Raw genomic sequence first — 17137 nt, forward strand, 5'->3', positions numbered from 1 at the left:
AAGTAACTGCAAAAATCCCCGATGGGGCTCCCCTACCATTGGGATTTGAAAAAAGTTTGATGTAAAGCAGGGGTTCTGGCGCCTTTGTTTAGAGATTATTAGGTTGGCTGGCGCCTTTTTTAGAATTTGGGTCGGCGCCTTTTTTATGAGCCCTGCTTAGACGTTTTAACATGGAATATAAAACGCCTACAAAATACACAATACGCCTACAATTTTAGAAAATTTACCTATTGACTAATGCTAAATTTGACAAACAACTGACAATATTGTATTTATAAAGAAAAAAATAATAAAAATTAATGTTAAGAATTTTTTTATATTACAACGCCACGTCAATCGGCAACCAGTTCTACAACTTTGACCCTCATTGGCGACGGCTTTTAGATAGAATGACGTTTTCTCCGTTTTCTCATTACGTATCACAAAAAAGAAAGAGAAAGAAGAGGAGGAATTTTTTGGTTAGGTTTTCTTTGTCAAAATGTCGAAAGCATACGATTTAGATCCTGCTGCCGTTAAAGTTATAGAAGCAAAAGCCCAAAGAAGGGCAGATTTGCGACAACAATTCTTAAAATTAAAATCTAATCCTTTTATCCATGCAACGGGAGAGGGTGGAGCAGTGGTAAGCATATTTTTTGGTTAGAAAGACAGATGTTATGTCATACTTATCAGAATAACATTGGGTTTTTAGTGTATTTATTGAAACCTAGTCTTTAGTTTTTTGTAATGTGTAATTTATATTTAGCATTAAAACCTTAATATCAACTTAATTCTATACAGCTAAATATGTATTTGCTGCTTCTAGGTCTAGGTACTGCTGTAGGTCATAAATTAAATTCTACAGTCTAGGCTGGGGCCAAAAAGTGTTCCATTGAACCTAACGTACCTTAGTACAAATGTACACATAAAAAGACTTACAGCCCTTTGAAGTTACAAAATGAAAATCGATTTTTACCAATACAGTAGAACCCTGATTATCTGTTTGTTGATTATTCGGGCTTCGGATTATCTGTGCATTATATGACGTGCTGGCTGTTATAAAGCATTAGGTTAAAAAAATTCTCAGATACTTAACATATTTTAAAAAATGGCACCCCACTTTTGGGTTTCAGATCCTCTGAGCGCTGTGAAACCCAAATGTCGGTTGTCATTTTTTTTTCGAATTCTCACAACTCTGTGTGTGCTAAAATTGTAGATGTTTTGTTGTTTCCAGTCCATTCGTGTTGTGTTGGGACCTGTTGGGAAAGCTAAGCTATCTATTAGAAAACTTGACCAGCAAATTCAAATAGGTCTACATTCCAGATAAATCTGTCTGCATAGATGAAACACTGGTACCCATCAGAAGGAGACTCTCATTTAGGGAATATATCAAGAATAAGAGGTTCAAATTCGGAAGAAAACAATATAGACTCTGTTGTAAAGATGGCTACACAATGTGTCATGATGTCAAAGTATAATGTGGATAAGATAAAAATTCAGATAGGCCTGCTACAGTATCAACTGTTTTATCCCACTTTTAGATCATGAATGCATTTCAGGATCAGGTCCTATCTCCATTCATAGATCTATATCGCCTGGTGAGAACAATAGTGACGAAACTTCAAAATGAACATTTAGAGATAATCTTATTTGAAGTTTTGATGAAACTTCCTAAACAGTATAACTGACTAATAGGTAATCATTTTGCAGATTTTTTCTAGTAATATGCTTCTAGCCATTTAAACCAATTAGTAGAAGTAATTTTATTTGAAGAAAAGTGGACATTGTATTTATTTTTTATTTTTTTTCTGCGTTACGCCATTATTGCATTATCGAGGATGTTTAATTTGATGTTTCGCCACTATACTTTACCACTACTATACTACAACAGTTTAGTTTCTGTTTTAAATAATTAAAAAATTTACTTTTAAAAATAAATTAAACGCACCAAATAATTCGCAAAATGAAACTAAAGTATAATAGAAAAATAACAAAATAGAATCTTAAGTAATGATTATGTCTGTTCAACACATTGTCTGTTCAAGAAAACGATAAACATGATAAAAGATAAAAAGTAAGCAAAAGAACTATGAATAATAAAATTAAGTTCATCATTTCACTCACGTATGTTTCATATTTCAAACTACTAAAGACTTCTTTTTAGAAATGAATATTGGTTCTCGATAGTGTGGAATTAAACAATACTGAAAAGTGGATAGTAGCTTTCTTTATTTGCTATTTCTAAGTACTTAAGAATGATTGAAACTAAGTTTCTCTATAAGAAGTTTTATAAAAAAAAACACAAAAGCAAAAACGACCACACAGACAAAAGTGCTCATTCGCCACTATTGCGCATTGCACTACTATCTTTAATAAGATATCTAATATTTCAAATATATGCAAACACAGCATAATTACAGATTCGCCAGTGTTGATATAAAGTTTGGTGTGCTTTCGTCGTTAATGCATCTATTTGACAAATTCACAATACCATTAAGACTTGTAGGCGCCCTCTAATAATAAGGAAATTATATAATGGTTAGCCGATATTGCACATAAAAGAGGGCATATTTAGATGTCAGTTGATGGACTTAACTCAAAAACGTTGATTTTCATGTTTCGCCACTATTGTTCTCACTAGGCAATATGATCAGTTGAAGTCATATTCTTCCCCTTTGAGTAAAGGAATCAAGTTTTATAAGTAGTATAACTTGCCTTTGAAATATTACTTGACCCAGCTGTAGTAAATGCTTTTATACCATACAAAACAGTGATAAAGGCCTAAATATCAATTACAGGTTTTAGGCAGAACATTGCTCTTAGTATGTTATAAATCCATGAAGTGAATGTCAGGAAAGTGTTGGAAAATGAAAACAGAAAGCATCGAAAATGTCTAGTATGTTACTTGTGTGAAAATAAGCACTGAAGAAGGAAGGAAGGAAGACAAACCACTCAAAAGAAGGAATCAAAATTAAAATCGCCATTAATCTGTATAACTAATAAAGACTGTTGGTGTTATTTGATTAAAATAAAAATGGATTTTCATAAATTCATATATATTTTTTTCGAAAAATCTTTAATGATAACAAACACATAAAAAGTGCCGAGCTCATTCACTAGTATTACCCATTACACTCCTGTGTAAAAACTTCCATACAGATACATGTATTGCGAAGCATGGCAGTTGGGTTACAGCTTTAATGTTCACGTTAATAGTGAAAGTTGCCCTATGGGTGTTGGAGTGTGTACGACCACAAGATGTGAAACCCAACTGTCAGGTGTCATGGTGATTATTAAGAATGTGTTAAGAAAAACGAAATATTCTATTACAATGAATTATACTTTTTCAGAAATGGCAGATATGCATTTAATTCTGGTTAAGTTTGAGCAGGCTAAATTAGGGCTTTAGATAATTATTTTTTATTTGGTAATTACAGGTGAATACCAAGAGAATAGAACAGCAGCTGCAAGGTGTTATGTGGAAAAATAGCCTAATCGAAATACAGCCAGATGATTATTTCTGTCCAATGTTCATGATTTCCAAGAGACAGGCACATTGCGACCACAACTTGTTGGTAATAATGGTTGACCAAAAGTAGATACAAATGATGAGGGGATTATGTAAGCAATTAAATAAATCTCTGGCGGCAGTACAAGAGTAGTAGCTGCTCAGTTATTTGTTTCTCAGATGATGGCTTGGAGTAGATTCAAGGAACAGCAGTTTTACTAAATTACCTGATTTCTGGCTGAAGATTATCCTAAAATCATAGGATTTGTGATTGATTTTTAACGGAAAACACTCAAAATGTCAATGTTATTAATCATGTTTTGTTTACTGAAGAAGCTACCTTTAACAGAAATGGCATCACGAACCATCATAACACATACATCTGGGCCAAAGAAACCCCCACGCAAAAAAAAAGTCTCTCATCGCCAAAGAACTTAAGTCAATATTTGGCCAGGAATTGTGGATAATTACATAACAGGGCCAGTATTTCTTCCAAACAATTTAATGGTGAAAATTATTTACTTTCTACAAAACGTGTTACCAGAGTACTTAGACAAAGTCAATCTTGTAGTCAGGAAAAATATGTGGTTTTTACAGAATGACACTCAACAATGGCTTTTACATAATAAAATCAGAGAATATCTTTTCGGTCAGTATCCTGGACATTGGATTGGAATAGGCCCTGATGTGCCTATTTCTTGGCCACCCAGAGGTGATGATCTTAACCCAATTGACTTTTACTTCTGGGGTTTTATGAAAGGAGACATATATTCTGTAGCAATTATGAACGAAAAACAACTAAGGAATACAATCACGAAAACTGCAAATCAATTTCGTCAGAAGCTGATGATTTTCCAAAAGATTTGATTTTCCTTTTTAAAATGGCGCCGAATGTGTATTCACGAAAATATGTATAGGTAATTTTGAACATTTCTAAAATCCATCACATATTTGTAAATCTTTAAATAACATTATAGAGACCTGGTAATAATATAAAATTTAGAACTTTAAAAAGGGGGTAAACCCTGTAGTTGGCTGTATACCTTCAATATAACAACGTGGAATGAAGTAAACACTTCTGTTGTATGTAGGCATATATGAATTTATTAAAAAATCCTTAAAATTTATCCACGAAGGAGTGGAAGTACAAAACGTTTTCGGTCAGACTGACCATCATCAGTGTAAACGTCCAATGTACAAGTAATTGTAACTAGCCACACTTCAATAGGTATAAAAACCTTTGAAATACATTATTGTTATATTCTATATTAAAAAGTGGTCGACATTAAGTTGATGTCTTAAGATTTAAAGATCATATGTGAATCTATTTCATCCTTGCTCGAAAATTGCACAAGGTAAGTACTTTTGTTCAGGTGAGAGGTTACGAACCAACTTGGAACCAAGTAAATGCTGAGAGAGAGAACATGTACTGATACGCACCTGAACACAAGTACTTACCTTGTGCAATTTTCGAGCAAGGATGAAATACATTCACATGTGATCTTTAAATCGTAAGACATCAACTTAATGTCGACCACTTTTTAATATAGAATGTAACAATAATGTATTTTGTGGAGTGTGTGGAGTATACCTATTGAAGTGGCTAGTTACAATTACTTGTACACTGAATGTTTACACTGATGATGGTCAGTCTGACCGAAAACGTTTTGTACTTCCACTCCTTCGTGGATAAATTTTAAGGATTTTTTAATAAATTCATATATGCCTACATACAACACAAGTGTTTACTTCATTCCACGTTGTAATATAAAATTTAATTGGAGCATACATAAACATTGGAGCGGTCTAAGGGAACAAAAACCCCATAAAATTTTTTTTATAGGGCACGCAAATTTCAGTGTTATTTTTGTTTAAAATTCCTGCCATAAGAAAGCCACATCTATTTTCGGTATAAAATCTCTTAACAGTTTTCGATATATTGGAAAAAAATCGATTTTATTTTGTACTTCCAAAGGGCTGTAACTTTTTTTTTATGCGCTAAGATATTAAGTGTACTAAGATAAGTTTGGTTCAACCGAACAATTTTTGGTCCCAGAATATTTGATTTAATTTATGACCTACCTTCTTGTGACACCCTTTATACAGTGATGAGTGCCCTAATAACCGGCAAATAACGCAAAAGATAGAAAACATATTAAGTTGTGGGATAGTAAGAGATAAAGCTATTTCTTATATTTGGCTAGTCCGACTTGTCATAATTATACATATGAAGTTGAGAAACATTCACTGATTCCTAATAAATTTACTATTATTCTTAATAAATTAAGTCAGATTAAGACAGATGCTAGTAAAAAAACATTAAGTAGTAGCAATTTTAATTATAAATCAAACTACATAATATTAAAAATATTTTACAAAATGTCATACATGTTATTATGACCGAAGCCAACTAGCTCATTAAGCTAATATCTGAAGATGGCAAACTATAGGTTTCTAACAATAATTCGCCACCTCTACTACACACACCTGCAAAATTAGCCCAACACCTTAAAAATGGGACATGTTTGATGTCTCCAATTTCCTAAACCTGCTGTTCGATTTGAGTGATTCTTTTAGTATGTTATAGCTTTATTAGTTAAGAATATAGGTGTAATAATATTGTTGCAAGACAGGTAAAAGTCATTTTATACCGGGTGTTAAAATCATACTGTGTTTTTTTCTTAAAGTTCGGAACACCCTGTGGAATATTCTAGCATATATAAAATATTAAAATTAAAACTCTATTGTAGACTTAAGCTTTCTTAACATTTTCTTTTTTGATTCATTTGCTTGTGTTGGAAAATGAAAAAGTTATGTTAAGTTATCAATAAATCCTCCTAGTAGGGGAGGAAAGTATGCTAAATTTGCAGTTACTCGAGCGTTATGGGGACCTATTGGATTGTGAAGATTGGGTGCTAAAATCAAAAAAAGTTAAGTTTTTCATAAAGTGTGGGACTCTCCATTTTTTAATTTAATTTTCCATTTCCAACAATCGTTTTTTCTGATTATAGCACCATCTATCCATAATTGGAAAAAATGTTGCGAATAAAAGTTGCTCATTTTTACGTCAAGGTCCAAATCTGCAATAAAAGTTGGGGGCTCCTATTTAAGATTTTAAAGTAACCCCCACCCCACCTCCGTGAGGGGTCATGTTTGGTGCCATTCGGTAGATTTTTGAAAAATATTGAATAGGTGTATTTTGCAGTTTTACGATCTGATGTTTATTTCGTGAAATATCGCAGGGTTAGTATTTAATATTTTGAATAGCCCCCCCACGGAGGTGGGGTGGGAGACTTAATTTAAAATCTTAAATAGGAGCCCCCAATTTTTATTGCAGATTTGGATTCTTTACATAAAAATAGGCAACTTTTATTCGACACATTTTTTCGAATTATGGATAAATAGCGCTATAATCGGAGAAAAATGATTGTTTCAAATGGAAAATTAAATTAAAAAGGAAAAGTCCCCCACTTTATGGACAACTTAACTTAACTTTTTTCTGATTCTAGCACATACTCTTCACAATCCAATAGGTCCCCATAACGCTCGAGTAACTGCAAATTTAGTATACTTTCCTCCCCTACTATGAGGATTTATTGATAATAAACATGGTAGATGTTAACGAACATAACTTTTTTATTATCTCAGATAAGTAAATGAATCAAAAATGAAAATGTTAAGAAAGCCTAAGTCTACAATCGGGTATTAATTTTAATATTTTACATATGCTAGAATATTCCACAGGGTGTTCCAAACTTTAAGAAAAAACACAGTATGATTGGTACACCCTGTATAAAATGTTATTTACCTGTCCAGCAACAATATTATTACAAGGATATTCTTAAATAATAAGGCTATAACATAATAAAAGAATCACTCAAATCGGACCAGTGGTTTAGGAAATTCAAGACATCAAACATGTCCCATTTTTAAGGTGTTGGGTTAATTTTGCCAGTGTGTGTAGTTTCATTTGTTTTTATGTCATAACATATGTTTTCCACCTTTTGCGTTATTTTGCTAGTTTTTAATACACTCAGCACTGCATTTAGTTCCTGCTAATATCAGCCCTTATTTAAGCCCTACTTTGTTTATACAACCCTATTTGTATGTATATTTTAGTTTGATCCTGCCATGCTAAGGTATCAAGCTCTGCAGGTCAGTGGTGTGGATCACTTCAAAGCAAACAGGAAAACTGGTTTCTATGGTTTAGTATTCTTTTGCTTACCCTTAGCAGGATATTTCTATGCCATGTATAGCACTAAGTGGAATCAAGAAGCAAAATTAAGAAGAGGTGAAGTAGCATATAAAGACCGTAACTTCAAATTTATTTAAACTGTATATTTTTGAGACATTCATTTTTAACCTATTAGGGGAATTAAAAACATTGTAGTAATTTTTAAGTGTAAATATAAACTGTAAATTAAGAACGTGTTTTATTACCATATTGATAAGAATATAAATATGGGAAAAAAGTATTTTTCAAATGTGTAATGTTTTTTTAATTTCCTAGCTGGATGCTTTCAGCTTACAAAGCCATCATTAGAGCTATGATACAATAACAGAACTTTAATAAGTAACTAAATTTAGATTTAACAAAGTTTAACTTACGTCAAAGATTTAAAGTATCACTAAAAAGAGAAAGTGATTCCATTTTGAACTGCCAAATAAATCCTTGTTTTTCTATAATACAAAATTTTGGTCGTTGGTTCTTCTTCATCTTCGTCCTTCTTGTATATAGGCTTTAAAGCCTGTTTCTTCTTCAATATTAGCCTCTTAAATTGTTTAAATTATCGCACCATCTTTTTCTTGGTCTGCCAATACTTCTTCGTCCATTTGGTGACATCTCGTGTAGTGGGGTGTGAGTCTAGAATATTTCCAAGCGAATATTCGCGAACATTGGAAAGTTTCCGAGAATATTCGCCTATAAAAAATGGAAATATTCCCCTGACCGCGAATATTCCCGGAAACTTTCAATGGAAAATTCTCGAGAATATTTCCGAGAACTTTCAAGAATGTTTCAGAGAACTTTCCATAATATTCCCGAGAACTTTTGAGAATATTTCCAAGGGCCTTTTGGACATCAGTGTCAGTGACGAAATTTGAATTTACATGGAAGTAGCGCTATTTAATTCACACGGCCGGCGAACCTATACCACTGCCAAGTACAAGAGGAACATTGTTGCCTAAATCTGTACTAAAATTTTAATAAAGATGCACTAGAAATAAACAAACCAATACACGTTGAATATTACGAGGAGTAGTCACGAATCATGATTTAAAATGTATCTTTTTCTTCACGTGCCATATCAGAATTATCCGACGTTGGCGATCACCATTGCGAAGGCTTCTCGATCTTGTGCAATATGGAATAATTGTCCAGCATTTGGTATCTGAGTCCATTCTCGAATGTTTTTTAACCAAGAAACTTGTTTTCTTCCTCCACCTCTACGGCCCTCTATTTTGCCTTTAAGGATCAATTGTAATATTTTATATCGACTTCCCCTCACTATATGTCCCAGATAAGACATTTTTCGATGTTTAACAGTCTTTAGCAGTTCTCTATCTTTGTTGACCTTCCTTAGTACTTCTTCATTAGTTTTTCTTGCTGTCCAGGGTATCTTCAGCATCCGTCTACGAATCCACATTTCCATTAAAATGTATAAACTTTGCAAATCATGATTTGGGACTTTGGGGGTCCTCCTCGAACATTCAGTGTGTCTTGGTTTGTTTATTTCTAGTGTATCTTTATTGTGATTGTATATAGGTATAATGCATGGGAATATTTCAAAAGAAAAATAAAAAAAGAAAAAATTCAAAACTACAATAAAGTTAACTATCATTAAAGCTTTCTGTAAAAACTAGATGGAGTTCAATTCTTAATTATATAAATAACATACAGAACTGTCTGGATGATGAAATATTTTGGATAAAGTTGTAAAAAGTAGCAGTTGTGCTAACGCCAATTGTGAAATGGATTAGACTTTATTGGAAGGCAATATGTTTAAAATATCTCAGGTTGTCGAGGCATTTAAGGATACAGAAAATATTTTTACCGAGAATATTCCATTACTTCCAATCAATAAGTCTGAGGAAAAGGAATGCGTATCTAAATTAGAGAAAAGAAAAAAATGACAGTGAAGCCTGTGCACTATGCTGGAAACTTGCTTGATTCTTCTTTAACAAGACAGAGCCTCACTGGTGAAGAGCATATATTAGCTATGCAGTGTATAGACAAGATATTAACCAATCATCTTAAGTTTGTTGACAAAAAAGAAAAAATTTTTACAGAACTAACAAAGTTCTGTGCAAAAGCAGACCTTTGGTCAATGGATTTTATTTGGCTTTCAGCACGATCAGTAGATTGTATAAGCTGGTGACAAGGTATGTGCACCAAAACTTCTTTAAAAGATTTGGCAATTACAATACTGGGGTTATCAGCTTCCTACGCTGAAACAGATCGTAGTTATATAACATACTCTTTCATACATAATAAAAGGAGAAATATACTGAGAAAAAACTCACTAAAAGGTCATAAACATGGAAAAATGGTATGTGATGAGAGTCATCTGTTGGAAGCAGGGTAAGACTCTAAATCCATATCAGAAAATGAAAGATTAAGCGAGACGGAGAGAGACTCTTCATTATATTCTCTTCATAATACAGAGCCCAGCTTGTGTGAAGACAATTTCGTTGACACAAGAATAGACTCTTACTTATTTATATATTTTATAATTATAATTCCTTGGGACAGTGTGTATTTGGATTCCGAGCAGTAAAGACGTACCATATCGCTCTCGAGATCCAAGTTTTTGTGCCGGTCTCGGCTATCGGCCGGGACTAGTTTATGGTAATTAGTGAAATAATAATTAAAAAACGATTTGAGTGATTAATTCTAAATTACTATTTATGTGATTAATTTTTAACTCAGTGGCGTACTATATTAAGGAAATGTACCACCAAAATCAAGTGCCAAATGGGGGGTTGTATAATGTGCCCCAAATATATACACAGCCTCAACAACCTCCAGTAATATCGCCCCCATTTTATGGATTCCCGAGCAGCCAACAGACAACAAACCAATATATCCCGCCTACTCCATTCCCAAACAATAATCACCAATATAACCAAAACCTCCCTGCACCTCAAATGGATCAACCAAATACATCAAATGCTTCCCAATACATCCTCAGTGGAGAGGAACTTGTCATGGAAAACTCAAGCGATGAAGACGACGAAACCATAGAAAATGTCCATGATTGGCAAACAGTCAAAAAAATTACAAAAAAAAGAAAAGCAAACCCCAAAGATGATAACACAACAACAATGCAAGTGAGTACAAACAACAGATTTGAACCATTAGAAAACCTAACTGATAATAATAACACACCAGTAACACCTAAACCTCGACCTATATTTATCTATGGGGTAAATGATATCAAAAAGATGACTGAAAACCTATCGACAGTCATTAAAGCAGAAGACTACCAGTCGAAAGCTCTCCCAAATGACACAATAAAAATAAACACAAAAACTATTGAGTCATACAGAAAACTTATACAGCATTTAAATAGTACCAAAATAGTTCACCACACATACCAAGCAAAACAAGATAGAGCTTATAGGGTAGTTATAAGAAATTTACACCACTCGATGCCAGTTGAAGAAATAAAAAGTGAACTAGCTAAATCAGGGCATACTGTCCGTAATATCATTAACGTATTACACAGAGTCAATAAATCACCACTGTCAATGTTCTATGTGGACCTAGAACCGAAAGAAAACAACAAACACATCTATACACTGGATTCTATCGGCAATATGAAAGTCAGCTTTGAACCTCCTCACAGAAAGAAAAATATAACACAGTGTCAGCGCTGTCAACGTTATGGACACACAAAAGCGTATTGTACAAGACCTTACGCATGCGTGAAATGTGGAGGAAGTCATCCAACGCCAGAATGTACAAAACCCAGAAATACACCAGCAAAATGTGCCCTGTGTAACGGAGAACACACTGCAAACTATAAAGGCTGCGTAATTTACAAGGACTTGCAAAATGTAAGAAATAATAGACAACGCGGAAATCAGTCAACCCATAATAATCAGAACCCACATCAAAATGTTAACCCAGCACCAACTTCACAGTATCAGAGTCAACAATCACAGTACCAACAACAGAATGGAACCCAATCCTATGCCCAAGCAGTAAGAGCAGGAAATCAAGTAGCTGACATAGGGTCTCAGATGAACTTATTCTTAAACGAATTTAAAGCAATGTTCACCCAACTAATGAATCGAAACAGCATGATCCTTACCACGCTAACAACATTAATTAATAAAATTCATTAGATCTGTTCGAATAGCCGAATGGAACGCAAATGGTTTAGCAAACCATAAAGCAGAAGTAATCCAATTCCTAGAGGACAACATATGTTGTCCTCTAGGAATTGGATTACTTCTGCTTTATGGTTTGCTAAACCATTTGCGTTCCATTCGGCTATTCGAACAGATCTAATGAATTTTATTAATTAATGTTGTTAGCGTGGTAAGGATCATGCTGTTTCGATTCATTAGTTGGGTGAACATTGCTTTAAATTCGTTTAAGAATAAGTTCATCTGAGACCCTATGTCAGCTACTTGATTTCCTGCTCTTACTGCTTGGGCATAGGATTGGGTTCCATTCCATATTATATAATAGACATCCTCTTTGTAGCCGAAACGCATTTCACAGAAAGAAGCCTAATTAAAATACCTCAATACTCAGTCTACCACACTAGTCACCCAGATGGAACAGCCCATGGAGGATCTGCAATAATTATAAGGAACAATATACAACATCATCAAATGCCGGAACATAAAACAGATAAGCTACAAGCAACAATACTTAATATAAATGCCAGGCCTTGGAACTTCGAAATTGCTGCAATATATAGCCCTCCTAGACATAGAATCACAACTGAAGAATACGAAGAACTATTCAACAAGCTAGGTAACAAATTCATTGTTGGAGGTGATTGGAATGCTAAGCATACGAATTGGGGTTCACGACTCATTACACCAAAAGGCAGAAGCCTACTAGATGCCATCAACAACACAAACTGCACCTACTTATCGACGGGACAACCAACGTACTGGCCGTCCGATACAAATAGACTACCAGATCTACTCGACTTCTTTATCCTAAAAGGAATTGCAGCAAACTACACAAACATAGAAGCAAGTTGGGATCTCTCGTCTGACCACACACCAATCATAGCAACAATCAGCACCCACATAATCAAACGACCTGAAATACCCAAGTTGACTTCCCCTAAAACTAATTGGTGTGAATTCAAGTACCAGCTTGACACGAATATAAATCTTGGAATCAGACTCAAAGAAAAAGATGACATAGATAAGGCTATAAACCACTTCACCTGTCAAATTCAGCAAGCTGCATATCGAGCTACACCATCAACTCCAAAGCAAGAAAACAAAAATACCACTTCGAATTATATTAGACAACTAATAGTCGAAAAACGAAGAGCAAGAGGTAGATGGCAAAGAAGCCGCAACATTAATGACAAACACGAATATAATCGATTAACCAGACAATTAAAAACAGCGCTAAATGAAGCACGCAATGCCACATTTGAACACTACATTAGTACCTTGTCTAAAGAAGATCACTCAATATGGAAGGCAACAAAACACTTAAAGAGACCTACAGAACACAACTCGCCAATTAAGAAAGATGATGGTACTTGGGGAAGATCAGACGAGGAAAAAGCTTCAGCATTTGCAGAATACTTAGCTGGTATTTTTAAAGAACACCAAGTAGAGAATAATGATGATGGAAACTTAATAAGAGACTTCCTGGATAGTGCTTGCCCTATGACGCTTCCAATAACACCATTCAATACATCAGAAGTTAAACTAGAAATAGAAAAATGCAATAACCACAAAGCACCTGGATTTGACCTAATAACAGGATTAATACTGAAACATCTTCCGAGAAGAGCATTGGTCATGCTAACTACAATATACAATAGTGCAATCAGACTGACATATTTCCCAATCACATGGAAATTTGCGCAAATAATAATGATTCACAAACCGGGTAAACCTCCAAATAAAACATCATCCTATCGGCCAATCAGCTTGTTGCCGATAATGTCTAAGATCTTCGAAAGACTACTACTTGGTAGACTGAAGAATGACATTAACCTAGATGTAGAAATACCCACACACCAGTTTGGTTTTAGAGAGAGACACTCCACAACACAACAGACTCATAGAATTATAACAAAAATCCTTACTGCTATTGAGGAAAAAAAATATTGCACAGCGGCATTCTTAGATGTAGAAAAGGCATTTGATAGAGTATGGCATACTGGACTTTTATACAAACTCAAATGTATTCTTCCAACCCCCTACTACCTAATCATGAAATCCTACATTGAAGATCGTTACTTCCAAGTAAAATATAACACAGCAACTTCCACATATTTTCCCATTAAATCAGGTGTACCACAGGGTAGTGTCCTGGGCCCTCTCCTTTACCTATTATTTACCGCAGATATCCCAACCACTGAAACAACCCAAATCTCAACATTCGCTGATGACACCACCATAATCGCTGTCAATGAGGACCCTATTATCGCGTCTGCACAACTGCAAAACCACCTTGACCAATTGGGAACATGGCTCAACAAATGGAAGGTGAAAGTAAATGAAACGAAGTCAACCCAAGTTACATTTACAAACCGAAGAGATGTATGCCCAACAATAACACTAAATGATACACAATTACCAGTCAGCACACAAGTCAAATATTTGGGACTAACCCTTGACAAAAGATTAACATGGAAGCCGCACATCCAAGCCAAGAAAACCCAGATCAACATCAAAATACGACAAATGAGCTGGCTTATTGGTCGAAAATCAAAACTCAATATTGAAAATAAACTGCTCCTGTATAAAACTATGATAAAACCAATTTGGACCTATGGTATTCAACTCTGGGGATGCTCAAAGCCATCAAATATCAAGATAATACAAAGAGTCCAATCAAAAATATTGAGGATGATATTCAACGCACCCTGGTATGTAAGCAATAAAACCCTACACGAGGACTCAGTTACACCCTTGGTAGAGGAAGAAATTCCAAGGATCACAAAGAGCTACCTTGATGGACTGAGAAGTCATCCAAATGATGAAGCAAGACTGCTGAACACTCCTCCCGAATTCGCAAGACGACTGAAGAAACTATGGCCAACAGATTTAATAAATTAAATATATACATATTGTGATCAAATGTAAAAAATTATAATAGGAGGGTTGCCACAGGGCAGCTTCTCCCTCATGTATTTAACATTCAAACTATTTGCTTATAGCTTCGATGAAGCAGATTGTAAATGAAAATATATAATAAAAAAAAAATAATTCCTTGGAATTTTGTAGTGTCTTTTATTATTATTTGTTAAGAAAAGAGTTCCTGCTTTAATACTATATAGGAATACAGATTACCTGAAGTAAGTTCCTATAATCAATTTTGGTTAGGTTATTGTATGTTATCTTTTTTATTTTAATATATTTTTAAATAAAACAACTTTTTTACTTTTAATTATAACGACTAATAACAAATATTCGGAGTATTTTTTTTTAATTAAGTTAAATTTTAAAATTTTGGACATTTAATTTTTAACAGATTTTTTCTGTAGTCGTAATACCACAAAAATAAGTAAAGCTAACAACTGATTTGTATAATTTATTAAAATAATTTTAATAAAAATACAATATTTCCATAAGTTTCCGAAAGTTTCCAATATTCCCGGAAAGTTTCCGGAAACTTTCCGGCGTTTGAATCTTCCCGGAAATTTTACATCACTAATCTCGTGCTATTTGTACTACTACCCTATCCTCTGCCATTCTACTAATGTGTTCGTTCTAATCCTGTTTCCGTTTTGTCACCCATCCATTTATGTCTTCTACATTGCATGATCTTCTTATGTTTTCGCTTCTCTCTCGTTTTTTCTGCTGATATTATCATATTATATTTCTTAGCTATTGTATTGAATATGTGTGTTAATCTTTGGAGATCGTCTTCTGTCTCGGCGCTTAATGCGGCGTCGTCTGCATAACATAATATTTGGATTTCTTTGTTCCCCATCCTGTAACCATGACTTTTACGTACTGCTTCTATTATTTCGTCCATTATTATATTAAAGAGAAGTGGGCTTAACGACTCACCTTGTCTGACTCCGCTTTGTACTGGTATAAACTGTGTTAGTTTTCCATTTATCTTTGCCTGTATTCGATTATGGAAGTAGACGTTTTCGATGGTTTGTATAATATTGATTGGTATATGTTTCTTCTATAGAGTAAGTGTAGGACGTCTTCGACTTGGATGCGATCGAAAGCCTTTGTCAGGTCTATAAAACATAGATATGCTGGTTTATTGTACTCGATTTCTGGGATGGTCGTTGGTTGAATATTCTAATTTAATTTTAAGAAGTGATAGTTATAAGAAATTTAAAAAAAAATCTAGGGCAGCACATATGAGACTTTCACAAAACAGATTTAAATAATTTTGAGCATGGTAAGGTTTTAAATAACCTACCTTCTGAACCGGCAGAGTGAAAGCAGTATTTTAACATGTTTTGTGAAAGTCTCATGTGTTATTCTAGATTTATTTTTTATTTTTTACAACTATCACTTCTTAAAAATTAAAATCTGCAACCAACGACCAAAGTTTTTTATTATAAAAAAACCTTGTTTGGCAGTTCAAAAATGGAATCCCTCTCTTTTTTCAGTGGTACTTTAAATCTTTGACGTAAGTGCAATCCAAATTTAGTTATAGAGTTCTTCCATTTTAGCATAGCTCTGATGATAAAAGCACTCAGCTAGGAATTTTTTTCCGTGGAATTTATGGCTTTGGTGTGAACCAATTAGCCAGACTATGTTAGATTGAATAATTAATTTGTGTAAAATGTTTCATAGTATCAAACTTGAGCATGCTGTATTCATTTGTTTTGTTGGTAATATGTAGCATTAAAAAATCTTTTTCCTAGTGTTCCTCCTATAGAAACTTTTGTTTTAGTTAAAAACCTTTTAGAACATAATAGTACAAATCCGATCATTGCATCTGAAATTTTACACCTTCTTGAAATTTGCATAAATCAAGACTATTTTGAATTCAATAATCAAATTTACACAAACAACAGTGCAGGACTTATTATGGGTAATCCTCTAAGCCCATTACTATCAGATATATTTATGAACCAACTTGAAACAACAATTTCTAAACACCCCGTATTTAAACAGTTCTTATATTGGTGGAGATACGTGGATGACATACTAGTCTGCTTTACAGGAACTAACAGACAACTTGACCAATTTCTATCATACATTAATTCACTTCATAGTAATATTGAGTTCACAATAGAAACAGAACAGAATAATTCCATAAACTTTCTAGATGTAACGATTACCAGACTACACAACAAACATGAGTTCTCCGTATATCATAAACCTACCCATACTGACACAACTATACACAATTCATCATCCCATCCTACACAACACAAATTAGCAGCCTACCATAGCATGATACATAGACTGACAGAAATTCCTATGACAAAAAATAAATTCGAGACAGAACTAAATATTAGA

The 17137-nt window shown here is 33.9% G+C and overlaps 1 protein-coding gene across 1 annotated transcript; it reads left to right on the plus strand.

Moving 5' to 3' along the window:
- The first annotated feature begins 421 nt into the window (after positions 1–421).
- On the plus strand, positions 422–7911 carry LOC114328828 (uncharacterized). Its single transcript, XM_028277776.2, has 2 exons — positions 422–619; positions 7604–7911. The coding sequence occupies exons 1-2, from the start codon at positions 479–481 to the stop codon at positions 7814–7816; spliced, it is 354 nt and encodes a 117-aa protein (XP_028133577.1). The 5' UTR covers positions 422–478; the 3' UTR covers positions 7817–7911.
- Positions 7912–17137: the final 9226 nt, after the last annotated feature.

This window comes from Diabrotica virgifera, chromosome 2 (genome assembly GCF_917563875.1).
Source record: "Diabrotica virgifera virgifera chromosome 2, PGI_DIABVI_V3a".
Classification (NCBI taxonomy): domain Eukaryota; kingdom Metazoa; phylum Arthropoda; class Insecta; order Coleoptera; family Chrysomelidae; genus Diabrotica; species Diabrotica virgifera.